Genomic DNA, 25,572 nt, shown 5'->3' with positions numbered 1-25,572 from the left:
ATGTTAGTTGACTGGCTATCAAATAGGCTAAGAAATTTAAAAATCAATATTGTATCATTTACAAAGCATACTTTAATATAATCAGATTTGCCTGTATTTAGAAAATCTGAGGACATCACCCAAAGCAATCTACAGATTTGAGGCAATTGCTCTTAAAATAATGGAAAACTTCATCCTAATATTAATTCAGAATTCCAACAGATCACAAATTAGGGTGTGACTATGTGGATTGCTTTGGTTGATAAAATGTGAGCAACAGTGTTGCTCATTTTTAGATGGAAAGATTTAATTGCCTGGCACTTAATTCTCCAACTTACCCATTCTCTGCCACAGCAATTGTGCAATAAGTTCAAAGCATCCTAAAATGCTGACCCAAGATATCAAAAATAGCTGCCCTGGAGAATTATCTAGATTTACAGTAAACCTTATTTTTATGAGACATACAATCTTGTTCTATTAAATTGCTGTGATTTGGGGAATGATTTTTCCTATAGCATAATCTAGTCTGGTAGTTCTCAAACTTCACTGTGCATTGAAAACATTAGGAAAATGTGTTAAAACACTGTTTGCTGGCCTTACTCCCAGTTTCTGATTTAGTAGGTGTGGGATGTGGCCTGAGAATTTTTCTTTCTAATAATTTCCCAAGTGATCATGATGCTATAAGTCTAGCGACCACACTTTGAGAATCACTGATCCATCTAATCTTGAATAATATGCAAGTTATCACATTTGGAAAAATACTTGACAGTAAGTCAAATTTGGCAATATAATAAACAAAAGCATACTTTTATAGATAAAAACAAATATAAAATTGTAAGCAAACGTAGAATGCTTTTATAGTGACTTAACATTGGTAAAATTGTAAATCACTTATGAAAAATATTTATTCAGTTATCTGAACATTTCCACACTGAGTTGTCTTAATTCTGCTGAATATTTCTGTCCTTAGAGTATTTTAAACAGTCTTGAATTAGTTTTAATATGGAGGAAGAACATTACACCATAAATATAGTAAAAATTGTCAAGTATAAATTAAAAAAAAATTAGAATAATCCAGCATATGTTTTATAATAACTATTTCAGCAAATTCATAGTTTTACTTTTTAATATAACTTTAAATAATTTTTCAAAAAGTATTAATTGCATGACTAATGATTCTGATTTGTCAATTAAGCATTTTAAAAAATTTCCTGTTCCATTTTCACAATGAACTTTTTATCCTTTTATCCAATTGGAATAATTGGGTTGGCATTAAAGAAAGAAAATTAAGTCAGCCCTTGAAATCTTAGCACTAACTTGTTAATTACCCCCATTAATTATACAATGAGGAATGACAAGCAATAATTCCCTTTCCTAAAGTATGGCTGAAGGTCAGAGAGCTATCTTACTGGCATATTGAGAGATCAAAGCAAATGATGCAGTTTTTCTTTTAAATGCCATCAGACATCACTGGAAGCTCACCCAAGGAACTAAGTTAATGTTTTAAACATAATCTTTAAACATTATTTTTATCTGTTAAGGGAAACAATACTTATTACATATTTAGAAGTAAAATGACACTCAATAGCAAAACCACGAACAATCCAATTAAAAAAACGGGCAAAGGACCTGAATATACAGTTTTCCAAAGAAGACATACAGGTGACCGACAGGCAAATGATAAAATGCTCCATGTCACTAATCATCAGGAAAATGCAAGTCAAAACCACAATTTTATCACCTCAAACCTATTGTCATCAAAAAGACAAGAGATAGCAAGTGTTGGCAAGGATGTTTTGATTATTCATTTGCAATGTAGATAATTTTTCCCCAAATATGCTTTATATAACTTACATTCAAAACAAGATAAACATTTAAACAATGCTGAGAAGGAAACAGAAAACTTTTAGAGGGCAGTTGTGTTAATCCATTCAGGAACTGAATTTTTAAAAAGAGTTTCTGATACAGAATCAATTCATTTTTAATCAAGCATCCAATAAACAACCCATAATAACTTACAGAAATGGATATATGTTAGACTTATTTCTCTTCTTATTTACTCCAAGTCTCATTGCAATTTAAAATGAATGCTGTCATTTTTTAGGGGTCAGTGCTTTAGACCATCATTACTAAGTGACTCATATAAAAATGAGTGCCTATGTAGAAGTCTTTACAGTGAATTATTTTTAAAGAAATGACATTATTGTCATTTTGTCATTAGTTTATAGAGCATCCTGGAATAGTCAATAATGGAACATATACATATATAAAACATATACATATATATGTATGTACATGTAAACATATATACACCTATAAAAGAAGTGATAAATATCACAAAATCTTCAGTTTCCCCAAAATCCTTCTCGAAACTAAGAAAATAAAACCAAAAACAAACAACAAAACCTCCCTTGCCTTGACATTTTTTGTCTCTTTCTCCTTAGATTATTTTTTTCTCCTTGCTATTTGTCTGAAACCTTCAGATATTCCCATGACATATTTCCTCAGCTCATTAAAGTCTTAGCTCAAGTGTCACCTTCCAAGTAAGGTCTCTTCTGATAAACCCAACCTAATATTGTAATCATCTTTTATACTCCCTATACATCTCCTTGCTTTATGTCTCTCCATAACACTTATAACATTTGATATAATAGACATATTTGTTTTTTTATTGCTTATCTCCCTTTTCTAGAATACAAAATCCACAAGTCAAATAGCTTTTGTCTGTTTTGTTCACTCTTGTATCTCCAGTACCTAGAACAATGGTGACACACGGTAAATATTTGATTATTATTTGTAAACTAAATAAAGCAATAAACTTAAAATAAAACAATTGAAGAAGAAAATAAATAGATGAATTAATTATAAAATATTTAGTGTTCTCATGCCTAGAAAAACATCACTCCTGCTACATGGGTAACATAAGTATGCTGAAAATAAGATTTACTACAGAATTGAGGATGAATTATTTTATCAACCAAAGTCTTGCATCCTACAAAAAAACAGAATTATCAACTTACACAGGTAGGAGTCAGGGAAGGTTACTTCACATTTATACTTTGTAGGAATATTTTAAGATGCATCCTGAAGGTGGTGAATAGATAACCAAATGGGAAGGGCATATCAGGCAGAGAGAACAGTTTGTGCACAGCAAAGAGGCTTGAAACAGCACAGCATGATTGGTAAGGGGGAATGACAATTATTCAAGGAAGGCTGTGGCATAAGTATTGAGAGAAGAAATACCAGGAAAGCAAAATCAAACAGGCATGAGAATGACAATGACAGAGGCTGCATGTGTCATGCTGAGAAATCAGAACTCATTCTTCTAAGAACTGAGGATTTGCCAAATAGTGTTAAGTCTGGGAATGACATCACCAGATTGTCATTTCAAAAAAGACTATTTTGTCTGCATCAGATGAACTTAAATAGGGTACCAGGCAGAACACGGTCAAGGTTGTATACAAGTATGTTAACTAAGACAGGTGGTGGGGATGGAGAATAGAGCTAAATTTGAGAATTGCGAGATACAAGGGAGAAGTATTAAGTGATCAGTTGGAAATGAGGGATGAGAAAAAGACAAGAATCTAGCATGATCATTAAGGATGGGGCTCAGAAACCCCATAAATAGGGAAAACCAGGAGAAAAAGCATGTTTTGGAGTAAAAACAATGAGTTTGGTTTTCATCACGTTGGATCAGTTGTGCCTCTGAGATATCCAAATAAAGATGTCCAATGGTGTCTGGATCTATGAGTATGGAACATGGTGGAAACAACCGAAGGCGTCGATCAATTATCTATAGCATAGAGGCAGAGGAAGGTATGGGTCACGGGAAAAACGTTAGGGAGAATGAAATCAATAAGCAGAGAACAAGACTGAAAAAACTGGAATATCAATTTTTAAGGAGCAAGGAAAGAAAAAAGGAGTTTAAGAATATAAAAATAGGAATAAAAGGCTAAACGAGGGCGGTAACAAGGAGAGAATGATAGCAGAGAAACCGAAGTAGGAGAGTTATTTTTTCCCCTGAAGAGGGAGTAGTCAGAATTGTCAAGTGCATCAAAGAAATAATACAAGTATTATCCTTCTCCCTATGCTACTCAGAGAGGGAGACAAACACCAGGAAAACACTAGGGGAAAGTAGCTACCAAGAGGCTCATGCCAGATTTATCAAGTTCCAGATTTAAATTTAGGAAAACTGGCAGTGTCTGTCTCTCACCAGGGAATTATTTCACTTTATTATTATTATTTATTTGTTTTCCAATGAAAGCAAACACTGCTGATCACTGAGGTCTGGTATAAGACCTGCCCCTTCTGTTTCATTAGACCTACATATACATAGGAATACGAATTGTATGATTATTGTGGAGAAATATTATTTTTGTGTTTTAGGATTGGCATATACTTTCAAGACTTTAAAACTTAAAAACATTAGTTCTTTGAATATGTTTAAAAATATTCACTGTCATGTAATCAGAGCCCAAGTAATAATATTCCAAAAATGTTTATGCTTGCTTAAATCGTAATAAAGAAACTATATTCAAGCAAAACCAACTTTGTGGAAACACTAATATACCAAGCTATGTAATCAACTATACCCAAATAATTAGGCTTAACTCATAATTGCTAATTGTATGTGCACTTGGAATTAAAGAACTTCAAGCTTTGCACTTGGAATGTACAACATATAATCATCTTAGATCCAAATTACCCCACTTCCTGAAATAAAATTGAAATTATTTGGTTATAAGTTTTATAATACAGAAATTGTTATAATACTGAAAATTAGTGTCTTCCAGGAATATATATTTTCATATTAACTTATTCTCTTGAATAATTTTATTTTATCCTATTTAAATATAGGTCCAAGATAAAATAAATTTTTTCTATTAAGTGATCTTATATATTATTAAACTAACTCCAAAAGCACACAAAGATGTATCTAGAACATAGTCTATACATATACTACATCCAAGTTAATACAGTTAGTAAAGAAAGCATTTATGGTCCTTAGGATAAAGGCTATGGCCTTTTTTTCTCTATTGATATCATAGAAAGTAACCAAAGATCAGCCTATTAAATATTATAATACCTTTAAAAATGACTAATTCTTTTCATTAATTAAAATAATTTATATTCTCTCCTTTAAATCCTCCCCTTATCTATATCAATATCCATGACCACTCACTCACTAAATAATGACTATTCAAAAAATTAAATGAATATACATTTAATTGCAGTCAAAATAGAATACAAGTACAATTCATGCTAGCTTTCTTATACAAGTTTTTAAATGATAGAAGAAATCATATATATATATGATTCCTGAAAAATGTTGAATCTATTTATTCAATACAAGTACTAAAAAGTGACCTAGGGGCGCCTGGGTGGCACAGTCGGTTAAGCGTCCGACTTCAGCCAGGTCACGATCTCGCGGTCCGTGAGTTCGAGCCCCGCGTCAGGCTCTGGGCTGACGGCTCAGAGCCTGGAGCCTGTTTCCGATTCTGTGTCTCCCTCTCTCTCTGCCCCTCCCCCGTTCATGCTCTGTCTCTCTCTGTCCCAAAAATAAATAAACGTTGAAAAAAAAAATTAAAAAAAAAAAATAAATAAAAATAAAAAGTGACCTAACCTAAACTGACCTTGGGCAGATTACTTAATCCATTTGAGATTCATTGTCTAAGCAACAGATATAATAACACCTCTTTAAGCATTCATTCCTTAAATACTTATTAAGGTATATCCATGATCCAGGTAATACCTAGGTGCTAATGACAGAATAGTTAGTAGCCTTAGGGCTCTTTCTGCTCAGACATGTATTTGATCCAGTAGAAAATACAGTCAAGAAATGTCATTCATAATGTGATTATACCTCCCATGGGTGAGGGTCAAGGGATAACCAAGGGCTGAGATGTGTTGGAGGAAACGTATTCCAGCCTTGGGACCCAGGGTTGGGGTAGATTTTCTTTGTAACATCTAAGCCAGATGGTACATATGAATGGTATATATGAACATGTATGTGCAAATGCACACATGCACATGTGTGTGCATTTAGTGGATTGGAGGAGTGGGGACCAGAATGAGAGCTTTCCAGGTGAACAGTAGTTTGGGCAACCTGAAAGAAGTTTAATGGCTGCTGGTAGGCAGAAGAGCCAGTCAGTCCCTCACTGAAGGAAGCAGGGATGGTGGATGATAACCTATTTCCTTTGGGACTCATAGAAATGTTTTGACAATTAAGTGGAATAGTTTATATAACAGCAACTACAACAATGCCTAGTGCATTATAGCTCCTTTCTGTAGTTATTTTCCTTCTATTCTCCTAATTTCCAAAGTTGTACCAGTCATTTAGTAGCAAAACTGGGAATAGAATCCCAGGCTTCTGTTTACCAGTCCAGAGTTCTTTGTTAATGGACTGCTGGTCTATAAACAAAGATGAAACACAGGGATTTTAAAGCAAATATTCAGAACTTATCCTGGAATTGCTTACGAGCTGACAGCTATCCAACTTATTTTTAGTTTATATTTAAAGTGAATCATATGTTCCAAAATGACTGACAGAAACACAGCTTTGTTTCTGAAGCCAATTCTTCTCCATCATTTTTGGACATCATTCAGAGCTATAACAGACTTTCAGGGTGTTTAAAAGCATTCATCCACGACAACAACAAATGCTAATTATCATAAAAAATAAAACAGCTCCTGTTAACATCATTCTAAGAATTTCTCCTACTCCAGCACTATATTTCATCTATCATCCCATCTGTTTTGGGGGTGGGAACAAAGACTGGATGGAAGTATAATTATCATGTATCAAACTGGACAACACAACAAAATAGAAATGAATATAAATGGGAGGACTAGCATACATAATAAATAAATCTGGAAAGGGAAAAAGGAAATGTAAATAAAATGGCACAATGTGTCCTGCAGTAAACAGCAGATACATAAATCCATAATGGAGTCAATAATGTTTATCTTGCTGAGTATGAGGTGGATTTTTTCCCATTTCAGTTCACAGTCCTTGCTATAATCAGATTGCATTGCACATGATCAAATAGACATCTTGTTCACTTGGGCAGTTTACAAATCCTCTCTACTGAATTATGTCATTAAAATACCACCTTGAGACTTTTAAACATACCTGCAAAGACAAAAAAAATCTATTTCCATGTATTTATGAATACATTTCAATAGGAATCTTAGAGTCAGTTCTGTCCTATAAAAATATCAAACACAGTCACATTCTCGAAAGTGTTAAATTAAAAGGGACTACAAGTGTCCAGTTGAAAGGGACTACAAGTGTCCAGTTGAAACAACTGTCCAGTTGAAAACAGTTGAAACAGTGTCCAGTTGTAATTAGCTCATTAAAAATATGGTAAAAACATGGACAATCACATATCCCTAAGTAGGAACTAGAAGCTCAATTAGGGCCAGGACTTTTTTTTTCTTTTATTGGCATAAACACACTTGCAATGATTCTTGGCATGTAGTAGGTGACTGATCAATATTTTTAAAATTGAATATTGCAAAATAGAGGAATTATAAGCTTTTATTCTTCTCAGAATATTTTAATACTCTACAAATAATTCTGTAGTGACTGAGTATTAATATTTAAATAATCAGATTTTAGAATCTCCAAGTATCTATTTCACTTTCAAGTGAGGAGTATGCCAAAGCTTCTTTTAAATAGTAACAATTATTTTAATACATATAATCTGAGATCAAGTCTCCATTAAAGGTATGTACACTGAATTAACTAATTACATTTATTTCCCTATTTAAATTTGCTTCAATGATATAAATGTTTAGAATATTATTTAAACCAAAAGATCAATTACATATGAAGCTTTACTTTATCAAATTGTTGTTTGATCTTGATCACAAATCCCATTATCTTTTTAGTGAATCACTCAAGAACTACATACGTGGAATAAAAATGTTACGATACACACATATACATACAAGCAGAATAGTGAAGAAGGTGTTATGTCCATAAGCATTTTGAACTTTCTAATATCCTTTACATCCTTAGGAGTTTTAAGAGAATAAGACATAAATGCAAAAATCACATGCATAACATACACCTATATGCATCTGTATATGTGTGTGTATATACCATGTGTGTGTGCATGCATCTATGAAGGTACATGATATTTGCACATCATTCACTTGAATTATATCAGAGGGAATGGAGAAGTAAATAATCCATGGATTCATAATGCATGTGTACTCATATTTATATATTCCTGTATACAACAATTCATAAACATATGTGGACAAATTTGTAACTGACGATGCCCTGTACCATCACATTATACAACTCAGAAAAACCATTCACATAGAATCTACCATTTATAACATGATATATAGAACTTTACCAATGACAGAAAAGTAATGATTTGGGAGTAAAACATCAGACAACCAACTTAATAAGTCTAATTTGAGTTAAAAGACACATCAAAGGTACTTACTAAGTTATTTTTTGAAGGTCTTTGTTGAGGTATTTCTAAGTTAAAACTATGTATAAACATTTCACTTTTTAAAAGCAGAAAAATGAAATTACTCTATTGATGTGTATTGAGACTCGCTCTTTCTTAGTCTAATGAAAATGTTTTTCAAAGTACTTTCATTGTTTTCTCAACCCTATGGTTTCCTGTTCCCTGTTCTCCTGGGAGAACTCTGACATCTATTTGTAGATGGTCCATTCTATTGGCAAAGGGATGGGTTCCTGCATATAGTTCTAAATATTGCATGCATGAACACAGTATGCTGCTGGAGTACTTTGGAAGAATTAAAATTCAAATGAATTCCAATTTTTGTCTCAGCATAAAGGTATAATGAAATGTCTCAGAATACAACATTATTTTTATGGTCTACTTTAAGGATCATTATTTACACCATTGATAAGCATCTTAATGTATGTAAAACTCTTATCACTAAATAATAACCAAAATAGTATGAACTTCTACCAATATAACTGCTAAGGAAAATAAAGACTTTATTTTCAATGTTTACTTTCATATATTTACCTATGAGATGTATTTTTAATTGCTACTTTAAAACAACTACTCATATATAAAAATAATAACATACATTAAAACAGGAAAGCACAGACAACTTCTAGCAGCAAACATTCATTAAAATATTCATAGAAGACACTGAAATAAATACCACTTAGTAAATTATATTATCCAAGTCCCTAAAGTATGTCTACACATAAATAAGTCCAAACACTCTGAGTATTTCAGTGGTTATAATATTGTTTCAAATATGAGAAAAAAAGTTTTAAACTTTAACATGCTACACAGATATAAAGTTACTACCTTTCATACACAGTTTTTGCACATAACAGCTAGAGAAAATGTTAAGGCAAAATCCTGAATTTCTTGATAAGTTTCATTAATAGCCAGTCATAAAACTTTACTTTGGAAAACTATCCTGAACCTGGCAGAAGAATACTTTCAATAAGTATTTCAATATTAATTTCCACACTATCTCTTTCCTTCATCCAATATTATAGTTCATGCTACCTGGTCCCCCCACGGAAAAAAAAATTGCTTATTTTAAAAATACAGAGAGAAAGTATGTGATTTAACTGTTCTTTGGATGTGTGGACGTTTGATTCCAAATGTCTTTCCAACTCTTTCCTTAATTAAAAATCAAAACAGGAATATAGTAAGAATTTTGAATAAGTTTCAGAATATTATGTGTATTTAAAGCATAGCCCTGAAGGCTACTGATTTTTCTTACCAGTGCTGTCATCATATACAACTGTGACAGTTTTCCACTTGAAGAATTGCACCAAGTCCAAAATGGCGCGGCTGAGTGAAGAGAAGTCTGGGTAAAGACTGACATAGAAGGAATCTTTGTTGTCTGACACCTGGTGCTTCCAGCGGGTCTGTATATGGGGAACCCCCAGGGCATTGCAGATGGACTGCACAGCATTTGCTGATGAGCTGTGTGAAGGCCCGAAGATGGCAGCCACCCCAAGAGAGAGCTGATCACAGGCTGAGGAGAGAGAGAAGTCTGTCAATAACGAGGAGAGATGCCAGTGTGCCAACATTATCACATTAGTGTTGTGAACCTGAAGGTTTATCCTGAAGAAAGATTTTGTTTTCCTTATAAATAACATCTCCAATTTAGCTAATTTTCATATTTTTTTCTGACTGCAAACATGTTCAGTTTGTCAGAAGGGAAATCTTCCAGGCATCTGCAACTCAATGTTCAAATGATTCTACAAATAATGCCAAAAGGGGGAAAGAGGAAGAATATTCTAGAATTTAAGAAGGAAGGGAAGTGTTCACCCTGCAAAAATAGTTTATATCAGGAAGTTGGGGGAATAGTGTTCCTTCCCAAATTCACTGACCATCCTCCACCATTTTAAATTCTTAATCAGAAGCCATTTGGTTGTTCCTCCCCATCTGAAAAGCTAGGGCAACACAGAGCTAAGTATTTGCACATATCTGATGATACAGATCAAGCTAAGCATTACAGATACCCCTTTAAAACCTGATATGGCTTATCACGGATGATTTCATATAACTTAATCTCATCGAGAAAATTATTAGATAAATACTTAATCATTTTTTTACTTGACTTTTGTATACTGTAAGTCTTTTATATTGTTCTAAGTTAATTTTTGAGGTTTGTATTCACTCACAGAAAATTTTATTCACGTCAATAATAAATACAGTACTTAAGAAAGGCATAAACAACCTAGAAGCTATTCAGATTAGAATAGACTATGATAGGACTTCAAATTCTATAAGGTCCCTCAAAGCAAATAGGGAGTTTGGGCCTAGAAAGTAAATAACTATTGGAAACATGAAAATCATCTTTAAATATTTGTAGATCTGGTCTGTGAAAGAGGCTTAAGTTTGTTTCATTTGATTAGAAAAGGAAGAATAGGGCAAATGGTTAGAGGTTCATCACAAATTTTGACATAATTTAAATTTAAAAAAAATTAAAGGGAAGTAATAAATGTCAAAAAGTGGAAATCTGTTCCAAGAGGCATTGGTTTACCCATCCCTGCAAATATTTAAACAGGACTAAGGAGAAGTATTATTGGGATTTAGGCATTAATTATGTGTTCAGACTGAATCTCTCCAGAATAGTTTAAAATTATACTGAATTTTATTTCTACTGAAGCAAAATTTCCTTCAGAGATTTCACTGCATAAAACACAATGTGATGGAATGATTCTTAAGCTTAGGAATATTAGTAAGTAAATAAACTATAGTTAAAAAAATTCACTTTTAAACATTTTCTTCAAAAATTCAGTATGATCTAAGTACATTTTTTGAATATGTAGGTTCTTACTTTTTAAATAGTGATTGGAATTCTGAATCAGTAGTCATGTTGGAACTGATATTTTTCACGAACTTGGATTTTAATTCATATACGTTGAGAATAAAAGATCTTCCTTTACCAGGTTTTTGACAGAACACAGGTGAAAAAAAGTTGAACACATTATAGTGGTTTATACAGAATGTTTTGAAATGTGTTTCAAATATGAAATAGTTTTCAGCTATCAGAGGAATCACTTAAAAGTGATGTATGATTCAAATAATAATTCAAGATCTAATACATCAATGTATTTATTTGCTCAGCAAAACAGTATCACTTATGAAAAGTATAAGAGCATATAACAGAGAAAATGTTGACATGTAAACATCTAATTTCTTATCATTTGCTTGTTTTGGAAAAATAATTTAAAAAATTTAAATGTCCAAATTTTTAAAATTACTTTATAATATATTATATATTAATATAATATATATTATTTTATATTTATATATATTTACTGAGCTACCATAGGTTCAGATATTATACCAGATCTCTCTCTCTCATATTACCCTTTCACATATTGCTATGCCTCCCAATCAGTAATAGCTCAGTAAGCAAGAGCTTCAGAAGGTAAGACCCAAACCATGACATTTACCCTCTCAACATATCACAAAGTTACTTAATTATGCTTATTTGAGTTTTCCCCAGTTTCAGACAAAGTCAATTAATGAATTTGATTCCCAATGGATTTTAATTTCATAAACGCTTTTTAGTATTTTGAAACCAAATGAGTTGGGGACCTCATAATTCCCAAGATAGTAACCTGTTTGCGGTCAGAACACACTAGACTGTTTTTGTTTTACATTGCTCCTTTGAATTCACCATTAAGAAATGTATTGATATTTTTTTATACTTCACTCATATTCCATATGCTTTGGTCTAAATGATTTCATTTGAGACAGAGCTTCTTCTTCCTAATGGAAATAATCCTGAACTATGTCACTAATCAAACGCACTTGTCTTGCAGTTAATGACTTATTTTGCAATTATGATGACAAATGTAATACTTCACAGTAACCTTTACCCTTTTTTTCCAGCCTTTAAAACCTTTCATCACCCTGACATGGTTCTGAAATGTGAAAACTTATTTGTATTCTCAAAGATATGAATTCAAAGGGCAGGCAGAATTTAGGCTTTGATAAACACTAGTTAGCTGGGGGATAAAAAAGATACTTTCATCTCAAGGAATATTGTACCTTATCAGTTGCCATTAATATTAATGAAATTAGAAGAAATCTGGACCAACTTAGAATTATAAATAATTATGTACATTTCTTTCAATGTTAGGTAGCTAATGAAACAATACTAGAATTACAGAAAGGTAATGTTGTTTTTAAAAATATAAATTTAGAACAAATGCTTTATAATCCCATTCCTTTGTGAAAAATCTATATTATGAAATTTAATTCCTATTAGATGAATGCTAACTATGCAAAAGAAAATATCACCCACTTAGACAAGTAAGACAATGGAAACATCTCTCAAAACACATTTACTACCAAAGTTATTGTTTGGTTAAAATAATGCCTTGATAATAGTTTCATTATTACCTTCCTGACTTTCTAAATGCTAAACTCATATTCCACAAAGTTATTTTTCTGTTCTTATCACTAAAAAAACAGTTTGACAACAAAATAAAAGAAATAACAAAATTTATAAAGTATTCTAATTCAATTTTTTTTTAATTTTTTATTTTTAATGTTTATTTTTGAGAGAGACAGTCAGCACAGCGCCCGACGCGGGGCTCGAACTCACGAGCTGTGAGATCATGACCTGAGCCGAAGTCAGACGCTGAACCGACTGAGCCACCCAGGCGCCCCTATAATTCAATTTTCATATCATTAGCCATTTATTTTCAGTTATAAGAAGAAACATCCAATAGTTTTAAAAATGGGCATGAAGTACACATAAATGAAAGGCTGTTGAAAATTTTCCAAGAAAGTTTTAAGATTGGGCTGACATTATGAAGTAACTTGGAACTACAGAACTTTCAAGGTAGTCAGTAAATTGAGACAATAGTGATAATGTACTTCTTGGAAATGACAGATAACACAATAAAAATGTAATAATGGATTCCAAAACTAGGTAAAATCCACTGCTGTATAGTTTTATTTAGTGGATTCTTAAAAATAGGAATCGTTTAGTAAGAAAAGGATTATTGTGGGGGAACAATTTACAACAATCATAGACCTAACTGAGTTTATGTTATAAATGATTTTTTCATAATAGGCAATCATAACACCTTACCTTCTTTGATAAAATTTACGTGCAGTTTGGAAAGAAACATTGCATGAAAATATTCCTAATGACTTATTAATTATATTTGGAATTAAGAAATCTCTTAAGAATACCTATAGAATTGAATTCCAGAAAATACAATGTTAAATATTTGTCAATTACCTTTCTTGGATGCTTCAAAACTGTCATAGAGGTTTATCTTCTGGGTGTCATAAGTTAGGGTGGTATTGGGCAACAACGTTCTGTTTCTGTTGATTGTGTTCACAGCAAATCTGAACGCAAGTTCCTCAGCTCCCATTGGGCCAGATTCCACATATTCAAAAATACCACCTGGCGAAAAGAATAATCATGCAGTTTTACAAAAGGGAGAAAATGTGTAACATTTTCTGTAATTTTATGTATATGTGCATTTATGGGTGATAAAGCACACATGTTATTTGCTTAAGTACATGGAGTTTGTGCTTACTTTTTTATAAACTTGAATATTTGGGATGTGCCCTTTTAGATAAATCCACACTGTAAAAATTTCTTTGCTATTGCCATCATTATTTAACACAGCTAAAAAATGACTTTGCCTTTTTTTCTTCTGGTAATTCCTTCTTTTAGGGCCTAGATATATATAGATCTTGCCTTAAGTATTGAGATTATCCCTCAAAATTTTGCACACGGTTCCAGAATAATCAATCCTCTATGTTGATATAAAGCTATGAAGTTAAGCATCAGGAAAGTTATATTAAATTTGTCTCCATTATCTGAGAAATCAGAAATCTTTAGCATAATTTCTATGGCACTTATTGTGTTAAAAGCCCCAAATACAAACTAACTTGCAAATTCTAGCATCTTCTTTGCAAGAAATGAGAAAAAAGCGTCATTTCTGTATTTGTTTTGCTCTAAGTCTTTTTTAGAAGATACTTGGACATTTGTGAAAGATAAATCTCCAAAACAGAGTAAAATCCCTTAATTGGTGAATATCATGGAAGTATATAATTTAGCCCATAAAATGTAGAATACAATTCAAAAACATGTCCTTTCCATTTGTTACCTTTTACCTGTTATATCTTAGTCCACTTCCCTCATTCTTGTCCCAGCCTTGCTTCTTACTGATATCATCTCTATTCAGTTATGAGTGACCTATGGGAACCTTGCCTCCAACAGAATCTCTTCCTTATTGTTACTTTGGTAAATGGAATGAAAGGGGGAGCATCTGATATTTGACACTGTCCAACCTCTGTCCTTGGGAAAGTAGTACTACTTAAACAATAGAAAGCATTTATCTCTCTTCCTTTCAAATTTCATGCCATGTGCTCTCAGCATAGGCATTCACAAATTAAACTCCCTTGGATAAGCCATTTCCACACCTTGCAATTCATACCTCATCAAAAGTCTTCTGACATATGAATGTCAGGTGACTATACTATCAGCAAACTTCCTATTTTAAATTCATAAGAAGACATGGTATGGTAACAATTCCTCTAAATATGAGAAATTAGGACTCAAGAAAATACCACAGTGCTCAGACAAATTTATATTCAGGAAGAATTGGAAAATTTGTTATTTGACACCATACTAGTTTGAAATATTTCTCTTATTCTTTCAGCTAAATTGATGGTATAATTATCAGAGCAGTCAACTTATTATGAAATAGTGCTTTTAGTATATTTAAAATCTTTGGAGACTTATGCTAAGCAGAAGGACAATAAGTATTTACATGCTTAATGGGTGTCAAGAACCAAATCAGATATCTCGTATATATGGAGGAGGATAATGGTATGTGCCTAAATCTGAAGCCAAAAAGGGTTCATATTCTGGTTCTGCCATTTGCTGTCCATTTAAATTTGGGTAGTTGCTTAAATCCTCAGTCTAAATTTCTTCATATCTAAAAAAAAGATTATAATTAACACTACTGCATAGCGTTGTTATAAAAATTAAATGCTATCTCATAACAAAACACTTAGATTGTGGTTGCCATAAAGTAAGCACTCTATAAGTGATTAAGGTTTCATTGAATCTTCAAAGTAATCCCAAGTAGTATTATTTTAGGAAAGAACTCTTTTGGCCAAAGATCATATAACTATGAAGTTATAGTGCTAACATTACAATATGTTCATGAAAAAATTAAAAGCCCTTACTTATTCCACTACAAACTAGTTCCAATACAAACTTGTTCCACTACAAAAACTTCAAAATTTCATTCAGGTAAAATACACTAAAATTCCTAAAAGGTGAGACATACTGACTTTAATATAATATGTAATTAGAACTGTAAAATCCTACATATGGGACAGAAAAATAATAGAGCAATTGTAAGATACTTCTTAAAATTAATTAGGAATAAAGAGTCAATTATAGAAATGCAAACCTGAAGTTGTTTCTTAATGGCACAATAAAATGAAAAACTAAATCTTCTACTTTCCTCAGTTCAAATTATAGTTTCTATGTGATATACATACAAAAGAAAAATACAAAAATGGTCAATATTTGATGACAGTGGGTTAAAATGTCCCCATCCTTTATCTCTCTTCAAAATAAATAATTCAAATGTAAGTTTATATATTTGTTAGTGGTTTGAATATTTAAAGAAACCTTTGTAATTCCTTAGGACAACCCATTTTCATCTTAATTAAATAAAATAAATAATTTTTATTGATCCAAAGCCAGAATTTAAAATTTTGGATATAAAAATAAAAAACACCCAGATCATGCAAGCTTTCCAGGCACAATATCTTCTATAACACCTTCCAGCTACGTACTCAAAAAAGAAAGAGAGAGAGAGAGAGAGATATCACTACTTCTTATGTGTGGAGGGAAAGGATGGGCAGGGAGGTAGGGTAAAAGAATCTAGTAAAGAGTTACTTTTTAAAAAGTATTTGGTGGGCTCCTCAAACTTATGCAGGAAAAAAAGGGAGCTTTTGTAATTCTGTTTAAAATTTTGGAAAGTTTAATAACATCTAACACAGTAATTGGTCAAAAAAGAAAAGTATTATCACTATATTAGGTGATTAGATGATTAGGTATAAGGACATTACTGATAGATATCACTAATTATTCTTGATTAATAAAAGGGAAAATATTTTTAGAAAAATAATGGAGTCACAATGAAGCTTTATTAAGAAAAAAATCACATATTAATAGTAAATGCTATATTTAAGTGTAAAATAGAAAGGAAGTCCTGGTAATGTCAGGAAAAAGATAAGAATGTGTACATTATTGACTTTTACTACTATTCTGGGAATTTGAATAAATGCAGTTAGAAATAAAAATACTTATTAAAACATATAGATTCATTTTTATTTCATTATATTTACAGAAGAGACACAATGGTGTTTGATAACAATGAAAATAACAAAATTGAGAGAATTTATCACCAACAAACCTTCACTACAACAGGTATTAAATAAATGAGTTCTTTAAGCAGAATAAAAAATGATCCCACAGGGACCCACCAAATTTCTAAAACATACGAAATATAAAAGAAGGGGAAATATGTGGGTGATTATTAATGAATTTTAACTAAACAAGCAAGAATAGTAATATCTTATGAAGTTTGTAATGTATTTAAATTAAAGTGCATGATAACAATAACAAAGTTGAGAAAAAAATAAATAAAATTAAAGAATGTAAATGTTCTAGCAATATTGAGAGAAAGGTAAAGATAATTATTTTGGATTATAGTAAATCAATAATGCATATTTAAATTTCTTAAGATAGAGACTAATATATTGAACTAGTATATGATCAAAACTTTAATAGATTAAAAGTCACATAATAAAAATATTTTATTTGTCCAAAAAGAATAAGAAAACATAAGTAAGATAAATGGAGAGAAAAACACCAAAAAATTAACAAGATGGTATAAGTGGTAGATCTGAAACAAATGCATCTGTAATTGCATTAAAGGTAAATGGAGTAGATTCACATTTTGAAGGTTAAGATTACCTAACAGGGTAAAAAGCTATACAAAACTATAAGCTACTTGCAAGAGAAACAGTGAAAAATAAAGAAAAAGATGGGCAAAGATAGGTTCTAAAACCACATTAGCCAAATAAAAGCTGGCGAAGCTATCTAATGTTACATAAAGTAGACTTGAAGACAAGAAGAGAATAGAGATACAAAGTGCATATCATAATGATGATAAAGAGGTCAATACACTGGAATGATATAAATCAGACTCGATATACATCTAATAAAAATATTGACAAAAGAAGAAGGAGTTATAGATCATAGTGGGAAACATTAAAACACCACTCTCAGTCGTGTTAGCAGTTAGTTACTGATAAAGTAAGCAGACAAAAAAATTATTTAAAATTTAGACAATCTAAATATATTTGACTTAACTAACAAAGATGAAACACAGTACCTCAAAATGACAAAATATTTTTTTCTTTTCAAATGTATATTTAACAAAATTGATCATAAGCTGGGTCATACACTAAATCTCAACACACTTAAAAGTACTGAAATAATTCAGAGCACGTTCCCTCACCACAGTGATATTAAACTAGAAATAAATAACAAAAAGATAACTTAGAAATCCCAAGTTCAAAAATTAAAGAATATATGCCTAAGTAATCTATTGGTCAAGAATGAAATAAAAATGGAAATTACAAAATCCTGGAAACAAAATAAAACTGAAAATTTGGCATTCAAAATTTGCCTAATACAACTAAGTACATTCTTAAAAGAAAATTCAAAAGATTAAAAATCAATGATCTGAGATTCCATCTCAAATATCTAGAAAAAAAAACAAATCAAATCCAAAGGAAACAGAAGAAAAAATATAAAGATTAGAGCAGAATTAAAGAAAAAAATATATATATATACAATAAACTACACACACACGAAGACAAAATTTGGTTATTTGAAATATTATTAAAATGTATAAAATCTTAACAAGCCTAATCAAGAATAAGAAGATAGAAATTATAAAAAAAATTACACACCATCTCTTAAGGATCATATTGATGTACAAATCTTAAATAAAATACAGCCAATTGAATCTAGCAATACATAAGATAATCATACATCCAAACCAAGTGGGTATGAAGGTTCCTCTAAAAGTTAAAAATAGAATTACCCTATGATCCAGCAATTTCACTACTAGATATTTACCCAAAGAAAACAAAAATATTCACTCAAAGGGATACATGCACCCTGACATTTATGGAAACATTATCTACAGCAGTCAAATTATGGAAACAGTCTAAGTGTCCACTGACTGATGAATGGATAAAGATGTGGTATATGTATGCAATGGAATATTACTCAGCCATAAAAAAAATGAAATCTTGCCATTTGCAATGACATGGATGGAGCTAGAGAGTATTAGGCTAAGTGAAATAAGTCAGCCAGAGAAAGACAAATACCATATGATTTCATTCATATGTGAAACTTAAGAAACAAAACAAATGAACAAAGAGAGATTGACGCAAATGAAGAAATAAGAGTCTTAACTACAGAAAACAAATTTATGGTTACCAGAGGGAAGGTGACTGAGGGGATGGGTGAAATAGATGATGAGGATTAAGGAGTGCACATGTGGTGAACACAAGTATTGTGTGGAAGTGTTGAATCACACTATATTGTGCACCTGAAACTAATATTGCACTGTATTTAGCTAACTGGAATTTGCATAAAAACCTAAAGAGAAAAAAAAAACAAGTGGGTTTTATTTTAGGAAATTAAGATGTGCTTAACATTTGAAAATAATTCTATGTAATTTAAAATATTAACATAAAATAGAGAAAACTGAACAATCCTTTAATAGTCATAACAATATCATTGATAAATTTCAACTTCAATGCATGATTAGATACTCTAAGCAATTTAGAAATAGAAGAGACCTTTTGAGCAAGTATGGTGTATCTATAAATAACCTACATCATACATCAGACTTACTGGTATAATTTTGAAATATTTCCCCATAAGACTGGTAATGAAATAAGGGTGCTCACTATGACCACTTTTATTCAGCATTGAAATGAAAGTCCTGTTTAGTTCAATTAATTAGTAATGAAACTAAAAAAAAAATTAAAAATAAAAAATAAAAGGTTTGAAAAGGAAGAAATGAAATTATGGTTCTTCTCAGATGAAATGATTGTGAATACAGAAAAATAATACAGATAGGGGCGCCTGGGTGGCTCAGTTGGTTAAGCGTCCGACTTCGGCTCAGGTCATGATCTCGCAGTTTGTGAGTTCAAGCCCCGCATCAGGCTCTGTGCTGACAGTTTGCTCCGAAGCTGGAGGCTGCTCTGGATTCTGTCTCCCTTTCTCTCTGCCCCTCCCCACTCACACTCTGTCTCTGTCTGTCTCAAAAGTAAATAAACATTAAAAAGTATTTTTTAAAGAAAAAAAAAGAATACAGATAATTATTATGATTAAAAGAATGAATTTAGCAAGATGTCATTGGACATAAGATCAAATTATAAAAATAAACGATATTTTTACATATCTACAACAAACCAAAAGGAAAAAATAATTATAAAGAATCATTTTCAATAATAAAGGATATGCAAAATATTGTGGTAAAAGCTATAAAATGTTATTAAGAGAAAATTATATTAAATTTATGAAATATTAAATTTATTTCATATATTAAATTTATGAAATAAAGAACTCAGTGGGGCACCTGCGTGACTCAGTCAGCAAGCATCTTACTCGTGATTTCAGCTCAGGTCATGATCTCACAGTTCGTCAGTTTGAGCCCTGCATCCGGCTCTGCACAGTGTGGAGCCTGCTTGGGATTCTCTATCTCCTTCTCTCTCTGCCTGTGCACACCCTCTCCCTCTCTCAAAATAAATAAATAAATAAATAAATAAATAAATAAATAAATAAATAAATAAACTTAAAAAAAACCCTCAAGATTTTAAAAACATTAATTATCCACAAATTTATCTATAGTTTAGTACAATCCCAATCAAAATCACAATAAGACTAAAATACATGTGGGAATGCAAAGGGCCCAAAATAATAAAGCACTCTTAAGAGAAACAAAAACTGGAGGACTTACACTACTGTACTTCAAGAATTGTAATAATTCAGTTATAAATTACTCAATTTTTGTATTAGTATAAAGATAGACTACTAGATAAATAGAACAGAACATAGAATCCATAAACAGACTTTCACCTGTATAGCTGTTGACATATAAGTGATGATTCTATATAGTGCATCAGTGCATAGTGCAAAAGAGTTGTATTTTTAGTAAGTATGTCTGGCTCAGTTTGATAATCACACTTAAAAAAGTCATTTCAATCACATGACTAAAAGTGAAAGTTAAACAATACTGTTGTTAAAAGAAAAACAGACTAAGAGAAGGTCTCTTAAAAAAAAAAGCAATAACCAAAAGGTAAAAAATATGACATATTAGACTACATTAAAATTAAGAACTTCCCAGTACAAGAAAAAATTCGGAGGATGTGTGCATGTGTGTGTGTGTGTGTGTGTGTGTGTGTGTGTGTAAAACAGAGAATTCATCTCTTTAAAATATTCATAAAAGGAAAATGGCAGTCAAATCAATAGAAGTATGGGTACAGAACTTGAACAAGCACTTTCCTCCCAAAAGGACAATAAACACACAAAAAAGACTTCAACTTCATAATAATCTGGACAACAAAAATTAAAATTACAGTTCAAAATAATTTTACATTGACTCAAATGATAAAAATGGAAAAGACAAGTAGTATCAACTATAGTTGAGAGTGTGGAGCAAGTAGACCTCCCATACATTGCTGGTCTCTCTAGAAGCTGGTACAACTTACTTTGAAAATTGTGCATCAGAGCCTTCTAACATTGAAAATACACAAGACCTGTGACCAAAATTTTACTTCAGGGTATATACCCAACACAAAGGTGCATGCATGTTCATCAAAAAACATATACAAGAATATTCATAGCAGCATGGAATGCATGCATCATTGAATAACTGCATGCTACAATATAAGATGAATCTCATAAACAAAATATTGGGTGGAAGAAGACAGACAAAAGAATACTGCTGTATGGTTTTATTTTTGCAAAACTTCAAAAAATAGTTGTGGGGTGGAATAGGGAGGGTGCATGATGTTCTTTGGAGGTGCTGGTGCTGTTCTGTTTTGTTTTTTTTTAACCTAAGTGTTCGGATATATATTTGTTAAAGCTTTACTCTATGATTTGTGCACTTTGGTATATATGGATCATCCTTCAATAACATTTTACTTCAGAAAACAACTGCATAAAAGTGCTAAGCCTTATCTAATTTTGATAGCACAAGTAGTTAAAATAAAGGCAATACTGCTGAATGTAACTTGAATATTTGAAAAAAAAATCCATAATCGAACACATAAACATGATTAAAGAAATACAAATAAGAAAATATATGTAAGTATATTAACTAATATAAACATAGTATATTAAAAAACAAAGGGTTAGTACCTTCAATATAGAAATAATATTAACAATAAAACACTACAACAGAAAACTTGGCAAGAAATGAGTAGATAACTCATAAGTATCATATGAAAATAACTAATAGGCATATTAAAATGTTCAAAAATAGGAAAGGAAAGACTAAAACAAACAGAAATTTTACAGATTACATTTGTTAAGGTGTGTGAGAGGAAGCACAGTTGAAGAGAAAAATAAATTGATATAAACCTTCTTGTAACTTTCTTTAAATCTATCAAGTTTTAAAAATGTAACATGAAGAAAAACGTGGGAGATTTAGATGCAAGGATGTTCACTTTGTTCATAAGAACATAAGAACAAGAACAATATGCTTAGAAATGCTCTAAATACCTAATGGTGAAGAATTATTTACATAAATCATGGTACATTTAATTAATAAAATACTATGTAGCTAGCCATTTTAAATTATTCTACAGAAGTCATTTGATGACAAAAACTTTATATAAGTAATTATAATATGTAATCATGCATAACAAAATAAGTGTGGTTTATTTCAGATGATAGGCATTTGATTAATTTTAATTTTCTTCTTTTCTCTTGTCTGTACGTTATAAATTGTTAAGAATGAACCTGCATTAATGTTATATTTTTTTGAAAAAATGAATAAAACATGTTTTAAAATAAAGCTAGACTATTATTAAGCGGTAGCAGAAAACAGGAGGATACTGTGAAATCTCAGGGTGTTTGTTAATGCATTTGTTTCTTTTATGATGAGAAAGACAGCATGTTGATATGATAGGGAGAGAACAATAGAAAGAGAAAGGTAAAACGTAGAAAACAGAGTATTGCTGATGAAGCCAGGTGGCTCAGGAGCAAAAGAAGATCAAATCTAAAGGAAATGGTAAACTAAGCCTGGGGAGGACACCTTACTCATCCAAGCAAGAGGCAATTATCTGTGATCTGCTGATGTGAAGATGGGTAGGACACTGAGAGAATATATATTTTATCTATTTTCTTTCTGAAGTAGAAAATAAGAGCCTATAAATTTGATTCTCTGAGGAAGAAATCAGCTATTTTTTTATTTTAAAAATTGCTAATAAAAAATTGAAAGGCAAAGCATTTTTTCCACCTGTTCATAAACCTACAAAAGAGTAATTGTTCACATGATTTTGAATAGGGCTTTTTCTCTTTGTATAGCCTGAGAAAAATAATACTCATTTTCTACTATGTACCTCCTATAAAAAGTGTTTGCTTCTGGACTTAACTCATTTTATTATAAAGTGTCAGAATTGCATGTAGCATTTCATAAGCATGTGGTACATGAAGACAGAATTGCTACCCTAAGGAGTTCACAAATCATGTTTGGTGGACAAAGTACATCCCAGAGTAATAAAGAACACAGAAGAACTCTATGATCCTAAAGCAGCACCTTACTAATGTATAATTATGTGCTTTCCTGAGATTGTGGCAAGATTCACCCGATTTTACATTTTCAAGAATCTAAAGCCCATTTTCTCAGTATCTTCAAATTCCCTATTCTTTATGGGATATAAGCAACACTTCACTGCTTTCTTATACATTGTGTACCTTTGGCTTTTTGAAACAACAACAAAAAAATCACTTAAGATAATCATTCTCACAGCTTTATTTTTGTTTGGTTTAGTTTTGTTTTTTGTTTCTTTTTAATTCAGAAAGAGCCACCACATCTCATGTAACCTCTATATCAAACAATAAAATGCCTGTAAGTTCTGTCTCCAAGCCTATTGTAAAAGTTAATAGTGCTCATCACTCTATAATAGGCCTGATAAAGAAAGAAGAAGAAAAACAGAGGACAACAGCCTTCGTTTCCACAGGTCTGTTTGTCCACCTTATTTTGTAGATAGGAAAGAATAAATGGCAAGGAATCCTTTGCTCACACAAAACTCACAAACACTGAAACTTTCTCCCATCACAGTCTCTAACTCACAAAAAAACAATATTGATCAAGACTTGAAATAAAAGATTTATATTAAGCTAACTGCTGAAGCCTGTCAAATCTTTTCTTTTAGATCTATTTTAACTACTACTGAGGATTGTGTCACTCATAAGTATGTGATGAATGTGCCAACCAACATCACATCTAACTTCTGAGACTGTTCAAATAGGTCTTATCTTAAAGTAGGTAAAGATCAGTGTTTTAGAGATGTTTAATTTCATAAAAAAAATCAATGTTATGAGTAACATCTGTTATTCTCTCAGAAGATATGCTAGTTTGTTCCATCAACCATTGCAATAATCTTATTTTCTATCTAAATAAATACAAAACATGGTCTCCACATTTTAATTTTGTACAAATCCTTATCCAAAGGATAAAGTCACCATGCTTCTTTGTAAATGTGAAAGGTTATTTTCAAAATGCCCTGGATATTAAATGGCATTAGGGAATCATTTATTTCTTTTTCTCCTCAGGCAAAATAATGATATGGTAGTTATGTAAGAAAAAAACTTTATTCTTAGGAGATTCATGATGAAGTGTTTGGACGTCATAAAAATAAAAATGGAAAATGTTAACAATTATTTAATCAAAGTTTTAAGTATATGACTATGTATGCTATCATCTGAACATTTCTGCATATTTTTAAAGTTCGTAATAAAAGTTTAGGCAGGGGAAGAAAAAGAAGAGGAAAAAGAAATAAAATTCCTATACAGTTTGTTACTACTGCATGTTTTTAATGGATTTCTCAAAAAGACCATTAAATTACTCTGCAAGCATTTATAAAAATACTTACGATGCACTACAATTGTACTATTATTGTAAGAGGAGTCTAAGATGACATAATCAATAAATCATCTAGTCTATCCATCCTTTGGATACTTAGATTGTCTCTACTACTACATTTGGGTCTCCAGGAATGGCAAACTTGCTACTATTTAAAGTTGTCTTTTACTTCCTGGAAGAGCTCTAGCACCAGATTCTTCTACATATTCGCCCATTGTCTGCTTCCCTGAACCTTCTAACCATTTGTTCTGATTAGAATAAATTTAAGCCCAACTTCCATATGGTCATCATCCAGAATTTGAAAACAGATACCTTCTTCTGGCTATATTTTCTTTTTTCCAGGTTAAAACTTTCAAATCTTTTGATTATCACATGAATATTCTGATCCTTTCATTTTTCTAGTTATTTTTCTTTCTTTTTTTTTTTTTTTTAATTTTTTTTTTCAACGTTTATTTATTTTTGGGACAGAGAGAGACAGAGCATGAACGGGGGAGGGGCAGAGAGAGAGGGAGACACAGAATCGGAAACAGGCTCCAGGCTCTGAGCCATCAGCCCAGAGCCTGACGCGGGGCTCGAACTCACAGACCGCGAGATCGTGACCTGGCTGAAGTCGGACGCTTAACCGACTGCGCCACCCAGGCGCCCCTCTAGTTATTTTTCTCTGAAAATACTCCAGCGTATCTACAACTCAATGTTGGTCCACTTTTTAACTATATTCCAATTAGGTCACAGCAAAGCAAAACACGATGGGGCTGTCGATTCTCAATGTAGTATAAACAATATAAATAGTAGACTTTTTTTGGAATACAATATCATAAGGTTTATTGATCTTGAACTTCTTATTAAAAAATTATGTTTCTAACGTACTTTTATTTTTC

At 31.6% G+C, this 25,572-nt stretch overlaps 1 protein-coding gene across 1 annotated transcript in view; it reads right to left on the bottom strand.

Annotated features, from left to right (window-relative positions):
- The window catches only part of GRIK2 (glutamate ionotropic receptor kainate type subunit 2), a 655,189-nt gene that overhangs the window by 397,951 nt on the left and 231,666 nt on the right, over positions 1 to 25,572 (bottom strand). The window contains exons 2-3 of the mRNA XM_030316033.1: positions 13,717 to 13,884; positions 9,721 to 9,978 (exon numbers count right to left, since the gene is read on the bottom strand). Of these exons, the coding sequence (XP_030171893.1) occupies positions 9,721 to 9,978; positions 13,717 to 13,884 (426 nt within the window). The remainder of the gene's footprint in view (positions 1 to 9,720; positions 9,979 to 13,716; positions 13,885 to 25,572) is intronic.

Source organism: Lynx canadensis, chromosome B2, assembly GCF_007474595.2.
Source record: "Lynx canadensis isolate LIC74 chromosome B2, mLynCan4.pri.v2, whole genome shotgun sequence".
Lineage (NCBI taxonomy): Eukaryota > Metazoa > Chordata > Mammalia > Carnivora > Felidae > Lynx > Lynx canadensis.
This window is presented reverse-complemented; position numbering and strand designations above follow the sequence as displayed.